Genomic DNA, 16,294 nt, shown 5'->3' with positions numbered 1-16,294 from the left:
CTGAGGTATTTGTAAATTGCTATCATGTCCCCTCTCAGGACACCGCTGAGGTATTTGTAAATTGCTATCATGTCCTCTCTCAGGACACCGTTGAGGTATTTGTAAATTGCTATCATGTCCTCTCTCAGGACACTGTTGAGGTATTTGTAAATTGCTATCATGTCTCTTCTCCAGGGAGAATAAATCAAGCACCTCCAAATGCTCTTCGTAGTTAAGGTCCTCTAATCCCCTAATAAGCTCAAGCATTTTCAGCAGCTGATTTAATCAGTTATGGAGTATGCAGCTTCTTTATCTAATAACCATTGGCTATGTTCCACACCATGACTACTGCTGCAGGTTTCTGGTGTCAGAATCTCTCCTTTCACTTGCAGCATCTTATGTAGCCACTCTTACATTCTGGGAGTAGAATTGTGCTTCCTCACACTGTGCGCATCTATAGAAACACACAGCCCTATATCTTAGGAATGCAAGGTACTCCCCTTTTCCTCTAACCCCCCCCCTCATTACCTTCTCCTCTATCTCCCCCTTACCTTCTCCAAACTAACAGGCAGACTGGAGACTGCAGTGTCTGGTGTTAACTATTTCTTGTGACTACTGCAAGTTCAGGAAAGCAGCACTGAAAGGGTAGGAACAGCAGCACTGAAAGTTGTAAACGGCAAGTTTATTTTATTGTGCTTCACGTGTTAAGCTAAGAAAACACTGAGGGTCTGAGTGTCTGCAAGTCAGATACCTGGTCCATTGGTCTGCAAGCTAATTCATCAAGAATCAACTGTTAAAATCTTAAAGTAGAACTATAGGCAAAACTATATTTTTGTATGTATAGAGAGAGTTGTAACCCCTGTCAGATTTTTTTTTTCTGCCACCCGTGTCCCATTTCAGCGATTTTTCTCTTCACTTCCTGTCCCATTACTAAACAGGAAGTGAGAGGAAATCCCTTCAAAGTGAGGGAATCCCTTGGGGACCCCCAGATCAGCAGAACTAGTGTCCTCATTGGAAGATTTCCCCTCTATTACTTTTCTGGGGTCAACCCATAATGTGTTTTTTTTTTTATTTTACTTTGAATGATAATCGTAAACAAGAAAAATAGAGAGGATGAATCTCCTTAATGGATCCCTGACCGCAATAAAAACTGACAGGGGTTCTAATCCACTCTATCCAAAACCAAAAAAAAAAAGTTTCGCCTTTAGTTATACAGCCGTGGCCAAAAGTTTTGAAAATGACACAAATATTAATTTTCACAAAGTCTGCTGCCTCAGTTTTTATGATGGCAATTTGCATATACTACCGAATGTTATGAAGAGTGATCAGATGATTTGCAAGCAATTGCAAAGTCCCTTTTTGCCATGAAAATGAGTTTAATCCCAAAAAAACATTTCCACTGCATTTGTGAAGAAGGCTTCGGGGCGTCCAAGAAAGTCCAGTAAGTGCCAGGACCGTCTCCTACAGCTGATTCAGCTGCGGGATTGGGGCACCACCAGTGCAGAGGTTGCTCAGGAATGGCAGCAGGCAGGTGTGAGTGCGTCTGCACACACAGTGAGGAGAAGACTTTTGGAGGAAGGCCTGGTGTCAAGAAGAGCAGCAAAGAAGCCACTTCTCTCCAGGGAAAACATAAGACAGATTAATATCCTGCAAAAGGTCCAGGGATTGGACTGCTGGGGATTGTTTGAGACATCCGGAAAAAAACCTTGTCCGGAGAAGAAAAGGTGAGCGCTACCATCAGTCCTGTGTCATGCCAACATTTAAGTATCCTGAGACCAATTATGTGTGGGGTTGCTTCTCAGCCAAGGGAGTGGAGCTCACTCACAAATTTGCCTAAGAACACAGCCATGAATAAAGAATGGTACAAAAACTTCCTCCGAGAGCAACTTCTCCCAACCATCCAAGAACAGTTTGGTGAGGATCAATACCTTTTCCAGCATGATAGAGCACCTTGCCATAGGGTAGAATTAATAACTAAGTAGCTTGGGGGAACAAAACATCGATATTTTGGGTCCATGGCCAGGAAACTCCCCAGACCTTTATCCCATTGGGAACTTGTGGTCAATCCTCCTCGGGTGAACAAACAAATCCACACAAATTCTGACAAACTCCAAGCATTGATTATATAAGAATGGGCGGCCATCAGTCAGGATGCGGCCCAGAAGTTGAGTGACAGCATGTCAGGGGGAATTGCAGCGGTCTTGTAAAAGAAGGGTCAACACTGAAAATATTGACTCTTTGCATAAACTTCATGTATTTGTCAATAAAAGCCTTTGACACTTATGAAATGCTTGGAAGGCCCCGTTCACATACAAGCGACGCTACTTCGCACCGCGACCTCCGAGGTCGCGGTGCGAGCAGCGCGCCGCGACCTCGGATCGGCCGCCACGGACTTCATAACATTGAAGTCTATGGCGGTCGCCTCCTGGTCGCCCCAAAGAAGCTCCGGACCCTTTTTCTAAGTCAGAGCGACTTGTGTCGCTCCTATTAGAACGGGTCCGCAGCTTCCCTATGGGAGGCGACCTGTGAGGCGACCAGGTCGCCTTAGTGTGAACGGGGACTAAGACCCCATTCACACTAGCGCGACTTGTCAGGCAACTTGGTCGCTTGACAAGTCGCGGTGGGTCGCTCGCCATTGAATAGTACAGGACCCGTTCTAATAGGAGCGACACAAGTCGCTTCGACTTAGAAAAAGGGTCCTGTACTACTTTGGGGTGACCTGGAGGCGACTTGCATTGACTTCAATGATATGAAGTCCGTGCAAGTCGCACCGAGGTCGCGGTGCACAGCAGGTCGCCCCACCAAGTTGTGTCGCCCCTGTCTGAACGGGGTCTTATTCTACTTCAGTATACCATAGTAACATCTGACAAACAAATCTAAAAACACTGAAGCAGCAGACTTTGTGAAAATTAATATTTGTGTCATTCTGAAAACGTTTGGCCATGACTGTACTTTAAAGTGGCCACACACAATTCAATTTTATCATCTGATCCATGTGCGAATCAATCAAAATGATCCAACCCATGCCCTTTGGAATGCCCGCTCTGTCTGTAATAAACTCACCTCTCTCCATTTACCTATTTATCGCTAACTCATTTAATCTACTTAAATTACCGAAACCTGGCTTCATGAATCCAACACTGCGTCTTCTGCTGCCCTATTCCAAGGTGGTCTTCTCTGGACTCACTCCCCCAGACCCAGTGGATGCAAAAGAGGGGGTGCCGGGATCCTTCTAGCCCCACATAGCACTTTTCAGGTACTTCACCCACCTCCCTCTCATTACCTCTCCTCATTTGAGGTACACTGCATTCGTCTTTTCTCCCCTGTTTCTCTAAGAATAGCTGTGATCTACCGCCCCCCTGGACCAGTGTCAACCGTTCTTGATGACTTCTCTGCCTGGCTACCCTACTTTCTCTCTACCGAAATCCCCGCAATCATTCTCAGTGACTTCAACATCCCTATTAATACTAACACTCCTAGCAGTTCCAAACTTCTCAGTCTAACCTCCTCCTTTGATCTGAAGCAATGGATACATGCTTCTACTCACTCTGAAGGCAATATCCATGACCTTGTTTTCTTCCACCTATGCACTCCGTACAACCTCTCAAACAATCCTTTCCCTCTCTCTGATCACTACCTTATCACTACCTTATTAGTTTCACTCTCCCTCTCCTCCACCTCCTTTCCCTCCAACTGCCTTACAGTTACCCATAGAAACCTACGGCATCTCAACCCTTCTCTTCTCTACTCTGCTACCGACCATCCTCTGACAAAATTGCACCCCTGTCCTGCACCAACCTAGCCACTTCTCTCTACAACGCTTCACTTTTAGCCTCCCTGGACACACTGGCCCCACTCACTGCACATCGAATCAGGCCCCGACCTCTTCAACCTTGGTAAACAGATAACACTAGAAGTCTGAAAAAGTATAGCCATGCTCTTGAGCGCCTCTGGCATAAGACTAGGTCTCAGAAAGATTTCAAACAATTTAAATCTGCCCTCCAAAAATACAATTCCAGTCTCCACACTGCCAAGCAGACCTATTTTATCACTCTCATTAACAACTTCTCATCCCACCCCCGGCAACTCTTCGCTACCTTTAATTCTCTACTTTGTCCTCCACTCACTAAGTCACTCACTGCCCAAGAGATCGCCAACCACTTTAAACAGAAAATGTATACAATTCGTGAGGAGATCTCTGCTGTTCAAATACCTTCCATGCTTTACTCTTCATGCCCAAAGGTGCAATCACTACTTCCCTCATTCAACCCCACCACTATAGACGAGGTTGCTAAACTACTTGCTAATGTCCACTTAACCACCTGCCCTCTGGATTCTGTTCCCTCGCAAATGCTATGTTCACCCTCTGGCTCTATTCTACACTTTTCTAACCCACATCTTCAATCTCTCCCTCTCTTCTGGCATCTTCCCCAACTCTCTAAAACATGCACTAGTCAGCCCCATACTTAAAAAGCCCTCACTGGACCCAACCAATCTTAACAACCTACGCCCTATTTCCTTGCTCCCCTTTTTATCCAAACTCCTTGAGTGTCTGGTCTACAACCGACTGTGCGACCACCTTGCCGAGAATAGCCTTCTTGATCCCCTTCAGTCTGGATTTCAGCCTCAACACTCCACAGAAACAGCTCTCCTAAAACTAACAAACGATCTACTTAGGGCCAAAACCAATGGGCACTACTCTGTACTCCTACTCCTGGACCTTTCTGCTGCCTTTGATACGGTTGACCACCCCATCCTTCTCAAAAAACTCCACGCCTTTGGTCTCCGTGACTGTACTCCTTCACTGATTCTCTTCCTACTTATCCAACCGCACCTTTAGCGTTACTTACAATTCTACTTCCTGCTCTTACTTTCTCTGTTGGGGTCCCCCAAGGTTCTGTTCTTTTAACCCCTCCTATTTTCAAACTACACCTCCTCTCTGGGTCAGCTGACAGCCTCCCATGGCTTCCAATACCATCTCTACGCTGATGATACCCAAATCTATTTATCCACCCCTCAGCTCACTCCCTCAGTCTCCTCACGTATCACTAATTTACTATCAAATATATCAGTCTGGATGTCACACCACTTCTTCAAACTCAATCCATCCAAAACTGAACTTATAATTTTTCCAGAGCCTCTCCAATCCTATGGAACTCCTTACCCCAATCTGTCCGATTTATCTCCTACTCTACTAGCTTTTAGATGATCCCTGAAAACCCTTCTATATAGAGAAGCCTATCCTACCCACACCTAACATCTGTACTTCCATTTTCTCCATCAGCTCATCCCCCACAGTTACCTTCTGTTTCACTTGACGCTCCCTTCTCGATTGTAAGCTCTAACGAGCAGGGCCTTTCAATTCTTCCTGTATTGAATTGTATTGTAACTGTATTGTCTTCCCTCATATTGTAAAGCGCTGTGCAAACTGTTGGCGCTATATAAATCCTGTATAATAATAACAACCCAAAACTGATCGAATAGCAATAACCCCCCTTCCAATTTATTTTAGACTAAGTTTACAAAATATTCAATCAATTGCATTTCTCTAGCGCTCATCGACAGACGTAGTCCTCGGTGATACACCACCTTCGGGTTATGTTACCTCCGCAGGAGCAGGACTAGACAGGAAATTAAAAAGCTCTGGCCACACCCTAGGGGCAGTCCCAGAGGGTATATCCTCTCTCTCTCTGCCTCAGCAAATCAGTTATTTTCTGTCTAGTTAGGAGTAAGGACCTAGATACCTTGCTGGGATCTTAGGTCCTGGCAAGAAATTTTTTTCTAAAAGGATTTTTGGACAGCTTTTTTTCTCCAGTGTTCCTGTGAGATCTTCAAGCAAGAAAGCTGAACTGGGCGACGGGCTGGATGTTGAGATCCGGTGGTCACCCCAGTTCAGCCTACGAGCGCGTGCAGGCCATAGCTCCGCGCTGAGTCGGCCGCGACAAAGTCCCATTAAAGGACTGAACCCGCGAGTTAAACGTCTCGCTGAAACGCCAAAGACCATGAGTCACGGCGTCTGTATCGGTCGACAGCCCTCCCGCCCCGGTGGAGAGGGGTACTGTCAGGAGTTGGTGCCCGCCTGGTTCCGGTATGGTGAGTAGTATGTTCCCCCTGTTTTCCCTGACGGGTTTTGTGGTGAACGCGGGCCCCTCTCTGTATGGTAAGAAAGAGTTTCTTTCTATCCTATAACATGTCACAAATCCTCCTACTTTGAGTGTGATTTTATGTGTGCAAAAGCCAGGAGGCTTGGTTTGGGAGCTAACAATCTATTGTATACATGTTTTTAAGATGTAATCTGTGGCATTCTGGGAATCTTATGGGTTAAGTATAAGCTACCTACCAGTCAGAAGCCATGGACATGTAGACTGCCTTCCAAGTCAGATCTCCAGCTAATAGCAGGCCTCCCGAACGGCCATGCGGTCCGCCAGGGCCGGTACCGCCAAACACGCCATATCCCCATGCAGAGAGAGTGTTGTGTGCCTGCAGCACACCACTAGTCAGCACAGGCCGCCGCCATTTTTTTTTTTTTTTGCTGGATCGCACGAGCCGCCATTTTGGCGTAGCCTCGTGTCTCCAGCATGGGGGCGGCCATGTTTTAGGTGATTCTACACCTCGTGGAGCTTGGGGGAGGCGCCGGAAGGCGTACAGAGGGGCGGAGCCGCCTCCTTTCTTCCTGGGCAGCCAGCCAAAAGACTTCCTGTTTGTCTAAGACAGCGCTGTAAGCTGTTGCAGTTCAACTCTGAACATCAAGTGGTGAGCCTGGGGGTCTATCTCTCTCTCTCTCGATCGATAGGGATCCCTAGCAGGTAACACTAAGGGGTTTTTTGTGGCGCTGAGGGTCAAAAAAAAAAAAAAAAAAGTTTTTCTTTACTTTGAATTATATCATCCAGGAAGTAACTGGAGTTATTATGGACCCTGCCACACAGATTCCCCCACCTGTTTCCCTCGAGGGGGCCTCGGGACCCGCCGGTGTACAGAGTATAGAGTCATTTACAGCAATTTTGCAGTCTATGGTGGCTCGGGTGGAGGCGGCCTGTCAGGGACGGGGGTCAAGGAAGCGACCCCCGCCTACCCCTATACTATCTGACACCTCTGACTCTGATTCAGAGATGGTCACTGCAGTTGCAGGTTCCTCTGCAAGGGCTGTTATCCCAGGTAAAGCCCCCTCAGACAGTGAGGAGGACGCTTCTTCTCCTGCTATAATTCAGGAAGAAGCATTGGTGGACGCACTAGTTGTGGCAGTGCAAGAAACCTTAAAACTTGAGGCTTTACCGGCAGAGGCAACTGAAACAGAGATGCCTTTTGGTACTAATAAGCCCATCAAGACGGCGAAGTCTTTTCCTGTACCTAAATGTTTTGGTAATCAGATTAAAGGAGAATGGGAGCATTCTAGACGTACCTTTACTATTTCCAAGCGTATTGCTAGACGCTATCCGTTTGAGGAATCCATCATTAAGAAATGGACGGTACCACCAGTCGTGGATCCGCCTATTTCCAGGCTGAATAAAGCCACGGTTATTCCAGTGGAGGACACTTCGTCCTTTAAGGATCCGGTGGATCGAAAGATAGAAGCGGAGTCCCGCACTATCTTTTCTCTGATAGGGTCAGCATTTAGACCAGTAATTGTTATTGGTCTAGTTTCCCAGACACTTACAGAATGGGCGAAGATGGTACGCCAAGATCTTAGGGGAAAAGATATTCCCCAGGAGACATCTGATTTGATAGAACAGATCATACAAGGGCTACGGTTTATCTGTGACGCAGCCTTGGACACTACTCCCTTGTTAGGGCATGCATCTAAGTTAGCAGTGATCCTCAGACGTGTGCTGTGGTTAAAATGCTGGTCAGCTGACCTAGGTTCCAAAAAGACTTTGACCAATCTCCCTTTCCAGGGGAATCGTCTATTTGGAGCCAACCTAGATGAAATCATTAAGGATGCCACCGGGGGCAAGAGTACTTTTTTGCCACAGGCTGCAAAAGCTAAGGAACCTCGCAACAAGCGAGGACCTTTCTTTACCGCCCATAAAGGACGCCCGGCTGGTACTTCCGGGAAAGGCAAGACTCCTCCAGGAGGGTTCAAGAAGGGCTGGTCGGACAAGCAGAGGACCAACCCAGCCAAACCCGAAGTAAAGGAGTACACAGCCTGAAGGTGCGCCCCCACCCAATTTCTGGGTGGGGGGACGTTTTCACCGGTATTCAGGACATCAGATCGAGCATCAACCACTACTACCGGTGCGATTCTTCCCTTCCAACATTTAAGTACAGGAAGCGGTAGTTACCGTTCCCTGTATAGATCTTTTCCTTTACCTTTTCCCAAGATTAGTCCCGATACCTCACAGGAATCGGATCTGATTGACCAGATAGGCCAAGTAGCCTCTAGTCGGGTGACTTCGGTCCCTGAGGTTCAACCAGAAAAGATCACCTTGCCTGATAACTATCAGGTATCTGATAAATGTGTGGGAACAGAAAACGACCAGACTTTCTCGGATGGTCGGGGCCAGATACCTCTAGGGACGCCTGGTTCAGATCCAATCAGCGCCAGTGGTCCTAGAAATTCTAGGCTGGCCTCTTCAAGCCGGCCTGGCCGACTTGGACAGGTTAGTCGCAGACGTTCCGTGGGAACTTCGTCTCAGGGAGTGTCTGTAGTCTCAAGGACCTATTTACCTTCGTGCTTTACAGTCGCTGGTTTTAATGGCCTGGCCATTGAGACCCAAGTACTGAAGGACAGAGGTTTGTCTACTTCTGTCATTCCTACCCTTATTAAGGCAAGGAAAGCGACTTCCAGCAAAGTCTATTATCACACATGGAAGACTTATATTGCGTGGTGCGAATCTTTAGGATTTCCTCCACGTACCTATTCGGTGTCTCGAATATTGGCCTTTTTGCAACAAGGGGTTGAGCAGAAGCTAGCCTTGAGCACCATCAAGGGTCAAGTTTCAGCATTAGCAATCTTCTTTCAGAAACCTTTAGCTACCAAATCCTTGGTGCGGAATTTCATCCAGGGGGTGCGGCACCTGGCTCCTCCAGTCCGCGCGCCCTTACCGCCCTGGGATCTTAATTTGGTTTTGTCGGTTCTACAGAAACCTCCCTTTGAAAACATCAGGGAGATTCCCTTGCTTACTTTATCCCAGAAGGTGGTCTTCTTGGTGGCTATTACTTCTGCTCGCAGGGTGTCAGAACTGGCTGCATTATCATGCCAGTCCCCATACCTAGTGATTCATAGGGATAAGGTAGTACTTCATCCTAAGCCATCTTTTCTTCCTAAGGTGGTTTCAGATTTTCATCTGAATGAAGATATTGTACTACCTTCCTTGTGTCCTCAGCCCAAGCATCATCGGGAACATGCGTTGCATTCCTTGGATGTGGTTCGGGCAATCAGGGTATACCTGAAAGCTACGGAATCATTCCGTAAGACGGATTCACTTTTTGTGATCACGGATGGCCCCAGAAAGGGTTTGCCTGCATCTGCCGCGACCATTGCCAAATGGATTAGACAAACGGTGGTACAGGCTTATTCTATTAAGGGTCAGAGTCCTCCGTTCCCTGTTAGGGCGCACTCCACTCGAGCGCTCAGTACTTCCTGGGCCTTTCGCCATCAGGCGTCAGTGGTCCAGGTATGTAAGGCGGCCACTTGGTCGTCGGTACATACCTTTACTAAATTCTATAAAATTGATGTGACGGCATCGGCGGATGCCTCATTTGGCCGCAAGGTTTTGCAGGCCGCAATTTGAGGAGACCGGTGGTCTACCTCGAGGGTTTTTTTCTGTTTGAAAAATTTTTTTGTTGAGTCTCATCATTAAGGATGAGCATTGTAAACTTCTAGTTGGCACCGGTTGGGCCTTCTAGATTGGGATTTGATTTCCATTTTCCCACCCCTCAGTTGTGATACTGCTCTGGGACGTCCCGAAGGTGGTGTATCACCGAGGACTACGTCTGTCGATGAGCGCTAGAGAAAAATGGATTTTTGTAAAATCTTACCGTAAAATCCTTTTCTCTTAGCTCATCGACAGACGTAGTCCCCGCCCCTCTGTTTTGGAGTTGGGTTGGGTTAAATTCTCTAAGCACTGCTTTTTCACATAACTGATTTGCTGAGGCAGAGAGAGAGAGGATATACCCTCTGGGACTGCCCCTAGGGTGTGGCCAGAGCTTTTTAATTTCCTGTCTAGTCCTGCTCCTGCGGAGGTAACATAACCCGAAGGTGGTGTATCACCGAGGACTACGTCTGTCGATGAGCTAAGAGAAAAGGATTTTACGGTAAGATTTTACAAAAATCCATTTTTAATCGGCCAGATTGGAAATGTATCCATTGTTTCGCATCCGTTGGCTGAACTGATATTATTTAATTCATAAATCTGATCATATTTTGGTCGATTATAAAGATCCATGGTGGAAACAGAGATGTAATCAATAACTTATGATCCTGTTTTCCAGCTATTGACTGAATTCCGCTTCTGTGTGTGTGTGTCATATCGATCAGTTGTGTTGTTGGCTATCGATCACTTATCGCAAAGTGTAAAGCCACTCAAAAAAGAAAAAAGTTGTCATCTGTTGGTTATTGGAGGAAATGCTTGCTTTATACTGACCTCTAGTGTCCAAAAACGATTCTAACCTTTAGTACATAAGTACAATTTCATTTTGAGGTGGGACTTTTCTTTGTGTCAGATTATCATCTGTCTTGATTTCCAATGTCTTTATTAATAGGCAAAATAACAATGTAAACACTTTGCAGACAGTAGTTATAAAATCCTTGATCCCCAATAAATAATTTTTTTTAATCTGATTTTTTTCATCAATTTAGGCCATTATGTATTCTGCTAAACAAATACAGTCCCAATTGCATAAATCCCGCTGTGCATTCAGTGAAAAAACAGTCTTCACTTCTGTGACCGCCATCTTTGGGTGAAAAAACCTGCTCACCGCAACTTCAGACGCCACAACAGAGTCTAATACGTTGAGTCTAATAAGTTGTGGTGAGCAGGTTTTTCACCCAAAGGTGGCGGTCACTGAATGCTGAATACTAAATGCACTGCGGTGTTTATGCAACTGGGACTGCATTTGATAGTGTGAAGATGTTTTTTATGATATGCTATGTTTAGAATTTAATTCAGAGGTGTTTGAGTATCACTAATGCTGGAATTTTAGGGTAGCGCTGCACTATTTTGTTAAATCTTTATATGTAAGAGGGTGTTACATTCAGGTTTTTGTGGCACTTGGGTGCCAACACATAACTTTTTTTAATGTTACAATTTTTTAGTTCTCTATGTATTGCGCGTTGTGATCACTGTGCCTAGGTTGGGTTGCTCGGACTGTAATTAATATATTTATTTATAATATGTATTCTGCTACATATTTTTGGTAAAACAAAATCACAATAAGTGTATATTGATTAGTTTACATGAACATTATAGCATCTGTGTGACACTGTGGAAACCAGTGATGCTAATACAGTGATCAGTGCACAGTGCACTGTCACTGTACTAATGACACTGGGCAGGAAGGGGATAACATCTAGGGCAATCAAAGGGATAAATGCTGTGCCTAACCAGTGTTTATGTGTGTACAGTGTGCTGCTTTTACTAAGGGATGTGCTGGATTTTTCTCCAAATTGTTTGTTTATATTGTTTATATTGACAGAGCTCTGTCCTGTCTTTCTCCTTGCCGATCAGCAGGTGTCGGCGGTCATCCATTTGCTGGCACCCGCTGATCAGCTTGTGCTTTGTCTAATCACAACACAGCCAGTGCGCGCCCTCTACCGGTAGTTCCGGATCGCATACTAGATGCTTGATCCAGCACAGGAGAGCCACTTTGCCTCCGTATCACTGTGTTATGCAGTTGGCAAGTGGTTAATAAAATAAAGAAAGGAAGGGGAAGCTTGTAAAAATGTAAAAGTCAGCTGTCCCACCCTACTGTGAGTCTTCCTCCACCAAGGATATATGAAGAAGATGAAGCTGTTCACCTTATTTTTCTAAATTCCAGCTCCCCTCCCCATTTTTTTTTTTTGATCACTTTTACTCTTAATACTATTATTGTAATAAGAATGGGGCATGACCGGTACTCAGGTCCCACATCTCTCCTCTAGGCTGAAAAGACTGAGATAAAAAAAAAAAAACCGATCTCGGCCTATCCAATATTTACAACTGCCAGGCCAAACGGGAAGTCATAACAGCCTGTCCAAGCCTCAGAGTCATAGAGACTGCCGGGGACCATCTGGGCCTTGGAATTCTCTATGGTGAACTTCCGCCACTGGCAGATTCTTGGCCTATCACCTGGGTGGAAGATTCACACCGTTTATCCTCTGTTGGATACCTGCATGGACTATTGAATGTGGGACACCTTATATTATACGTCAATGAATTTTCACTTTTTATATACATTTATATTTATTATATATACCGTATTTTCTGCCATACAAGACGACTGGGCGTATAAGACGACCCCCTTAATTTTCAAGTTAAAACATAGGTTTTGGGCTATACTCGCAGTATAAGACTACCTCCCTTCCGAAGCAAGGCAACACCATTGAAAAACATCAGATTTCTCATAGATCTCCAAGGTACCCTAAGTATAGGTATTACCGGTAGATGTAATCTCAAGACGCTGGCTGTGCGGGAATCCTGTACTGGTATACCGTAGCTTCGGCTACATACAGTATACTGCGCCGAGCCAATCACGTAGAGCGATGTATTCTATTATTTAATGCAAAGCCTGCTAGGATTGGCAGAGTCAGAGAGGCGGGCTGATGTTACTCCGCCAATCCGAGCAGGCTTTGCATTCAATAATAGAATACATCGCTCACTGTGATTGGCTCAGCGCGGTACACTGTATGTAGCCGAAGCTACGGTACATACGGTATTCCGGTACTGGATTCTCACACAGCCAGCGTCTTGAGAAATTACATCTACCGGTAATACTTATACTCGGGGAACCTTGGAGATATTATACTCAGCGTATAAGAAGATTCCCCATTTTTTGAGGATTTTTTTGAGGTTCAAAAGTAGTCTTATACGCCAGAAAATACAGTAATCCTTTTTAATAATTTATTGATTTACCTCTTACTCATATTTATTTGGATTTAATTCTGTTGACCTAGCACTGTGTCACCTTATATATTCATATTTTATGTGATTTTACACCTTATTTGTATTAATACTGCACTAGTGCACATATATTAGCCTCTCTCCCTGGGCAGAGCCACCATCCTTACATTTCTGCATGATATCTGAATGATGCCTGCAGCTGCACCCATCATTCAGATATCCCCACTCAAAGTCCATATGACGTCCTTGGGCTGGAAGTGGTTAAATACTTACGAAGTGTGATATCATCAGAGGGTTGTCTGCCGGCATCTGTCATGGAAGGTTATCTGCCGGCATCGGTCATGGAGGGTTATCTGCCGGCATCGGTCATGGAGGGTTATCTGCCGGCATCGGTCATGGAGGGTTATCTGCCGGCATCTGTCCAGGAGGGTTATCTGCCGGCATCTGTCCAGGAGGGTTATCTGCGGGCATCTGTCCTGGAGGGTTATCTGCGGGCATCTGTCCTGGAGGGTTATCTGCGGGCATCTGTCCTGGAGGGTTATCTGCGGGCATCTGTCCTGGAGGGTTATCTGCGGGCATCTGTCCTGGAGGGTTATCTGCGGGCATCTGTCCTGGAGGGTTATCTGCGGGCATCTGTCCTGGAGGTTTATCTGCGGGCATCTGTCCTGGAGGGTTGTCTGCCGGCATCTGTCCTGGAGGGTTGTCTGCCGGCATCTGTCCTGGAGGGTTGTCTGCCGGCATCTGTCCTGGAGGGTTGTCTGCCGGCATCTGTCCTGGAGGGTTGTCTGCCGGCATCTGTCCTGGAGGGTTGTCTGCCGGCATCTGTCCTGGAGGGTTGTCTGCCGGCATCTGTCCTGGAGGGTTGTCTGCCGGCATCTGTCCTGGAGGGTTATCTGCAGCGTTTGCAGATAACACTCGGAAGGACACCGCAGGCTCCATTACAATGCAGTTTAAATAGTGGTTTATCACATACTGTTGCTCGGCACTATTTTTGTGTAGTATATTATGCTTCGTTGCATGCTCTGCATTTTAAAATGAAGCCCAAGGCAGGCCATAGACAGTGCAAATTTTTTTTCCTGCAACCTGAAAGAAATATTTGCATGGTTTTCCCATCAACACAGACAGTGCTGACAGGGGAATCCCTCCAGCCGAGCCATTGTCTGCACCCACCGGGAGAAGACCATGCTTATTGTTAGCGGCTATAGCAGTCGATAGCGATAATCATAAGTAAATCCGGCAGGCTGATCAATTAACTTGGTACATTCAGCCTGCCCACACGTTTAGAATCTTGGCTGGTTCCTGCAGAATCGGCCAAGATTTGAACCGTCTATGGCCAGCCTAAAATGCAGGTGCAGTATGGAGTGACATTGCTGTGTCCTGTGAATAGCATTCTCTGCTGTTATAAATTGGCATTTTAGTCTATGCCATGCTCTAAATATCTGTACATGTAGTACAAGGATGATAATACTTTTTAGTAAAATTACAACATTATGGGAATATGTACAAAAATCTGGTGCAGCTGGGCATGGTAACCAATCAGCTTCTAACTTCAGCTTGTCGAATTAAGCTTTGACAAAAACCTGGAAGCTGATTGGTTTCTATTCAGAGCTGCACCAGATTTTACACTCTCCAGTTTTAGTAAATCAACCCCTATATGTTCATGAAGTTGGCAATGCAGTGTGTTATTTCAGTATTGTTACATGAAAATATGTATTGCTTTTACACTTGGTTTACATTGCTCTATTTTTTCCCCTTAGGTGGTGTCTACAGCTGAACATTCATGGTGTGCACCCAAAACTACACTGCTCCGTATGAGAGCACCCTCTTCCCCGTCATCTATGGACTGGTCTTTTTCTTTGGATTGCTTGGTAACGTGGCAGCTACAGGCGTGATATACCAACATGTAAAGCGAAAAAATGTTCTGGGGGTGTATCTGGCCAATCTCTGTGCCTCTGACCTGGTGTACATCTGCACCCTCCCGGTTTGGATTGCCTACACCGCTAAAGAAGACTGGCTCTTTGGGGCTGTCAGCTGTAAGATTGTCGGCTTTTTCTTTAATGCCAATCTCTACACCACCATAGCTTTCCTTAGCTGTATTGCCGCTGACCGCTTTGTAGCAACCGTCTTTCCATTCAGGGCAAAAGCCTTGCGGACTATGAGAGGCGCCTTAATCATCTGTGTTGTGGTTTGGATTATCATTTTAGGAACCCATTCAGTTTTCCTTGGTCGAAATGAGCTCTTCAATTCCAGTCACAATATCAAGCTTTGCTATGAGAAATATCCGCTGGACATGTGGATGGTTCGCGTCAACTATTTTCGCATCTTCGTCGTTTTCCTGATCCCGTTGGTGATCCTTGTAGTCTCCTACTGCTCTGTTGTCCGTGTGGTCCATAGGAGTCATAGCTTGGAGAAAGATCAGAAGCGTAAGATCATCGGACTCCTCCTAACCATGACCAGCATATTTGTCATCTGCTACCTCCCGTATCACATCGTGCTTTTCTTCCGTTCCTATGTCAGCGAGCGCTATCCCATTCCCTGTGCTATGGAGGATAAATTACGACCAGCTTATCGGGTCACATTCACCCTCACCAGCCTTAGCAGTGCTCTGGACCCTTTTGTCAATATATTTGTCAGTGAAAGTATCAAGCAAGACTTGTTGAAGGAGGTCCGAGCTATATGGACTGGATTCCGATCCATACGCCATGCGCGATCCTCGCTCAGGCAGTCTTCAAAGGTTGTTGGCTATGATACAGTGCTCAATCAAAAAGAAAATGACCATCTCCTGGTGGAAAGAAAGGAAGACACGGCACTTTGATTGTTCTAGAGCAGGGGTCTCCAAACTTTCTAAACTTCAGACTTAACGGGGGCCAGACTGTGGGCATTGGGAGTAGAAAAGGACCAGACAGCAGTGGGAGAAACTTAATGCCCCATCTTTGGTGTCAGTGGGCAGAGTAGCACCCTATCATTGGTGTCATTGGGTGAAATTGTGCCCCATTTTTGTTGTCATTGTGCCCCATCTTTGGTGTCATTGGGAGGAATTCTGCCCCTTCATTGGTGTCAGTGGGAGGGGATTATCAGTGGTAAAAAAGTTCCCCAAGGGCCAGATAAAAGCAAGCAAAGAGCCACATCTGACCCCCCCCCCCCCCGCTGCAGTTTGGAGACCACTGTTCTAGAGACTAAAGCCCCGTACACACACACACAGATCGTCGTCATACAAATGTTCGTCTTTTCTCCCCGGGATGTCGGTGTCTGTTGAAAAGTGCAAAGACTGCACAAGG

The 16,294-nt window shown here is 46.0% G+C and overlaps 1 protein-coding gene across 1 annotated transcript in view; it reads left to right on the top strand.

Moving 5' to 3' along the window:
* Positions 1-15,860, top strand: part of LOC309560018 (uncharacterized protein) — an 82,376-nt gene extending 66,516 nt beyond the window's left edge. The window contains exon 3 of the mRNA XM_082263513.1: positions 14,815-15,860. Within this exon, the coding sequence (XP_082119639.1) occupies positions 14,815-15,831 (1,017 nt within the window). The 3' untranslated portion in view covers positions 15,832-15,860. The remainder of the gene's footprint in view (positions 1-14,814) is intronic.
* Positions 15,861-16,294: the final 434 nt, after the last annotated feature.

Source organism: Pelophylax lessonae (genome assembly GCF_965119305.1).
Source record: "Pelophylax lessonae genome assembly, chromosome: 7".
Taxonomy (NCBI): domain Eukaryota; kingdom Metazoa; phylum Chordata; class Amphibia; order Anura; family Ranidae; genus Pelophylax; species Pelophylax lessonae.
This window is presented reverse-complemented; position numbering and strand designations above follow the sequence as displayed.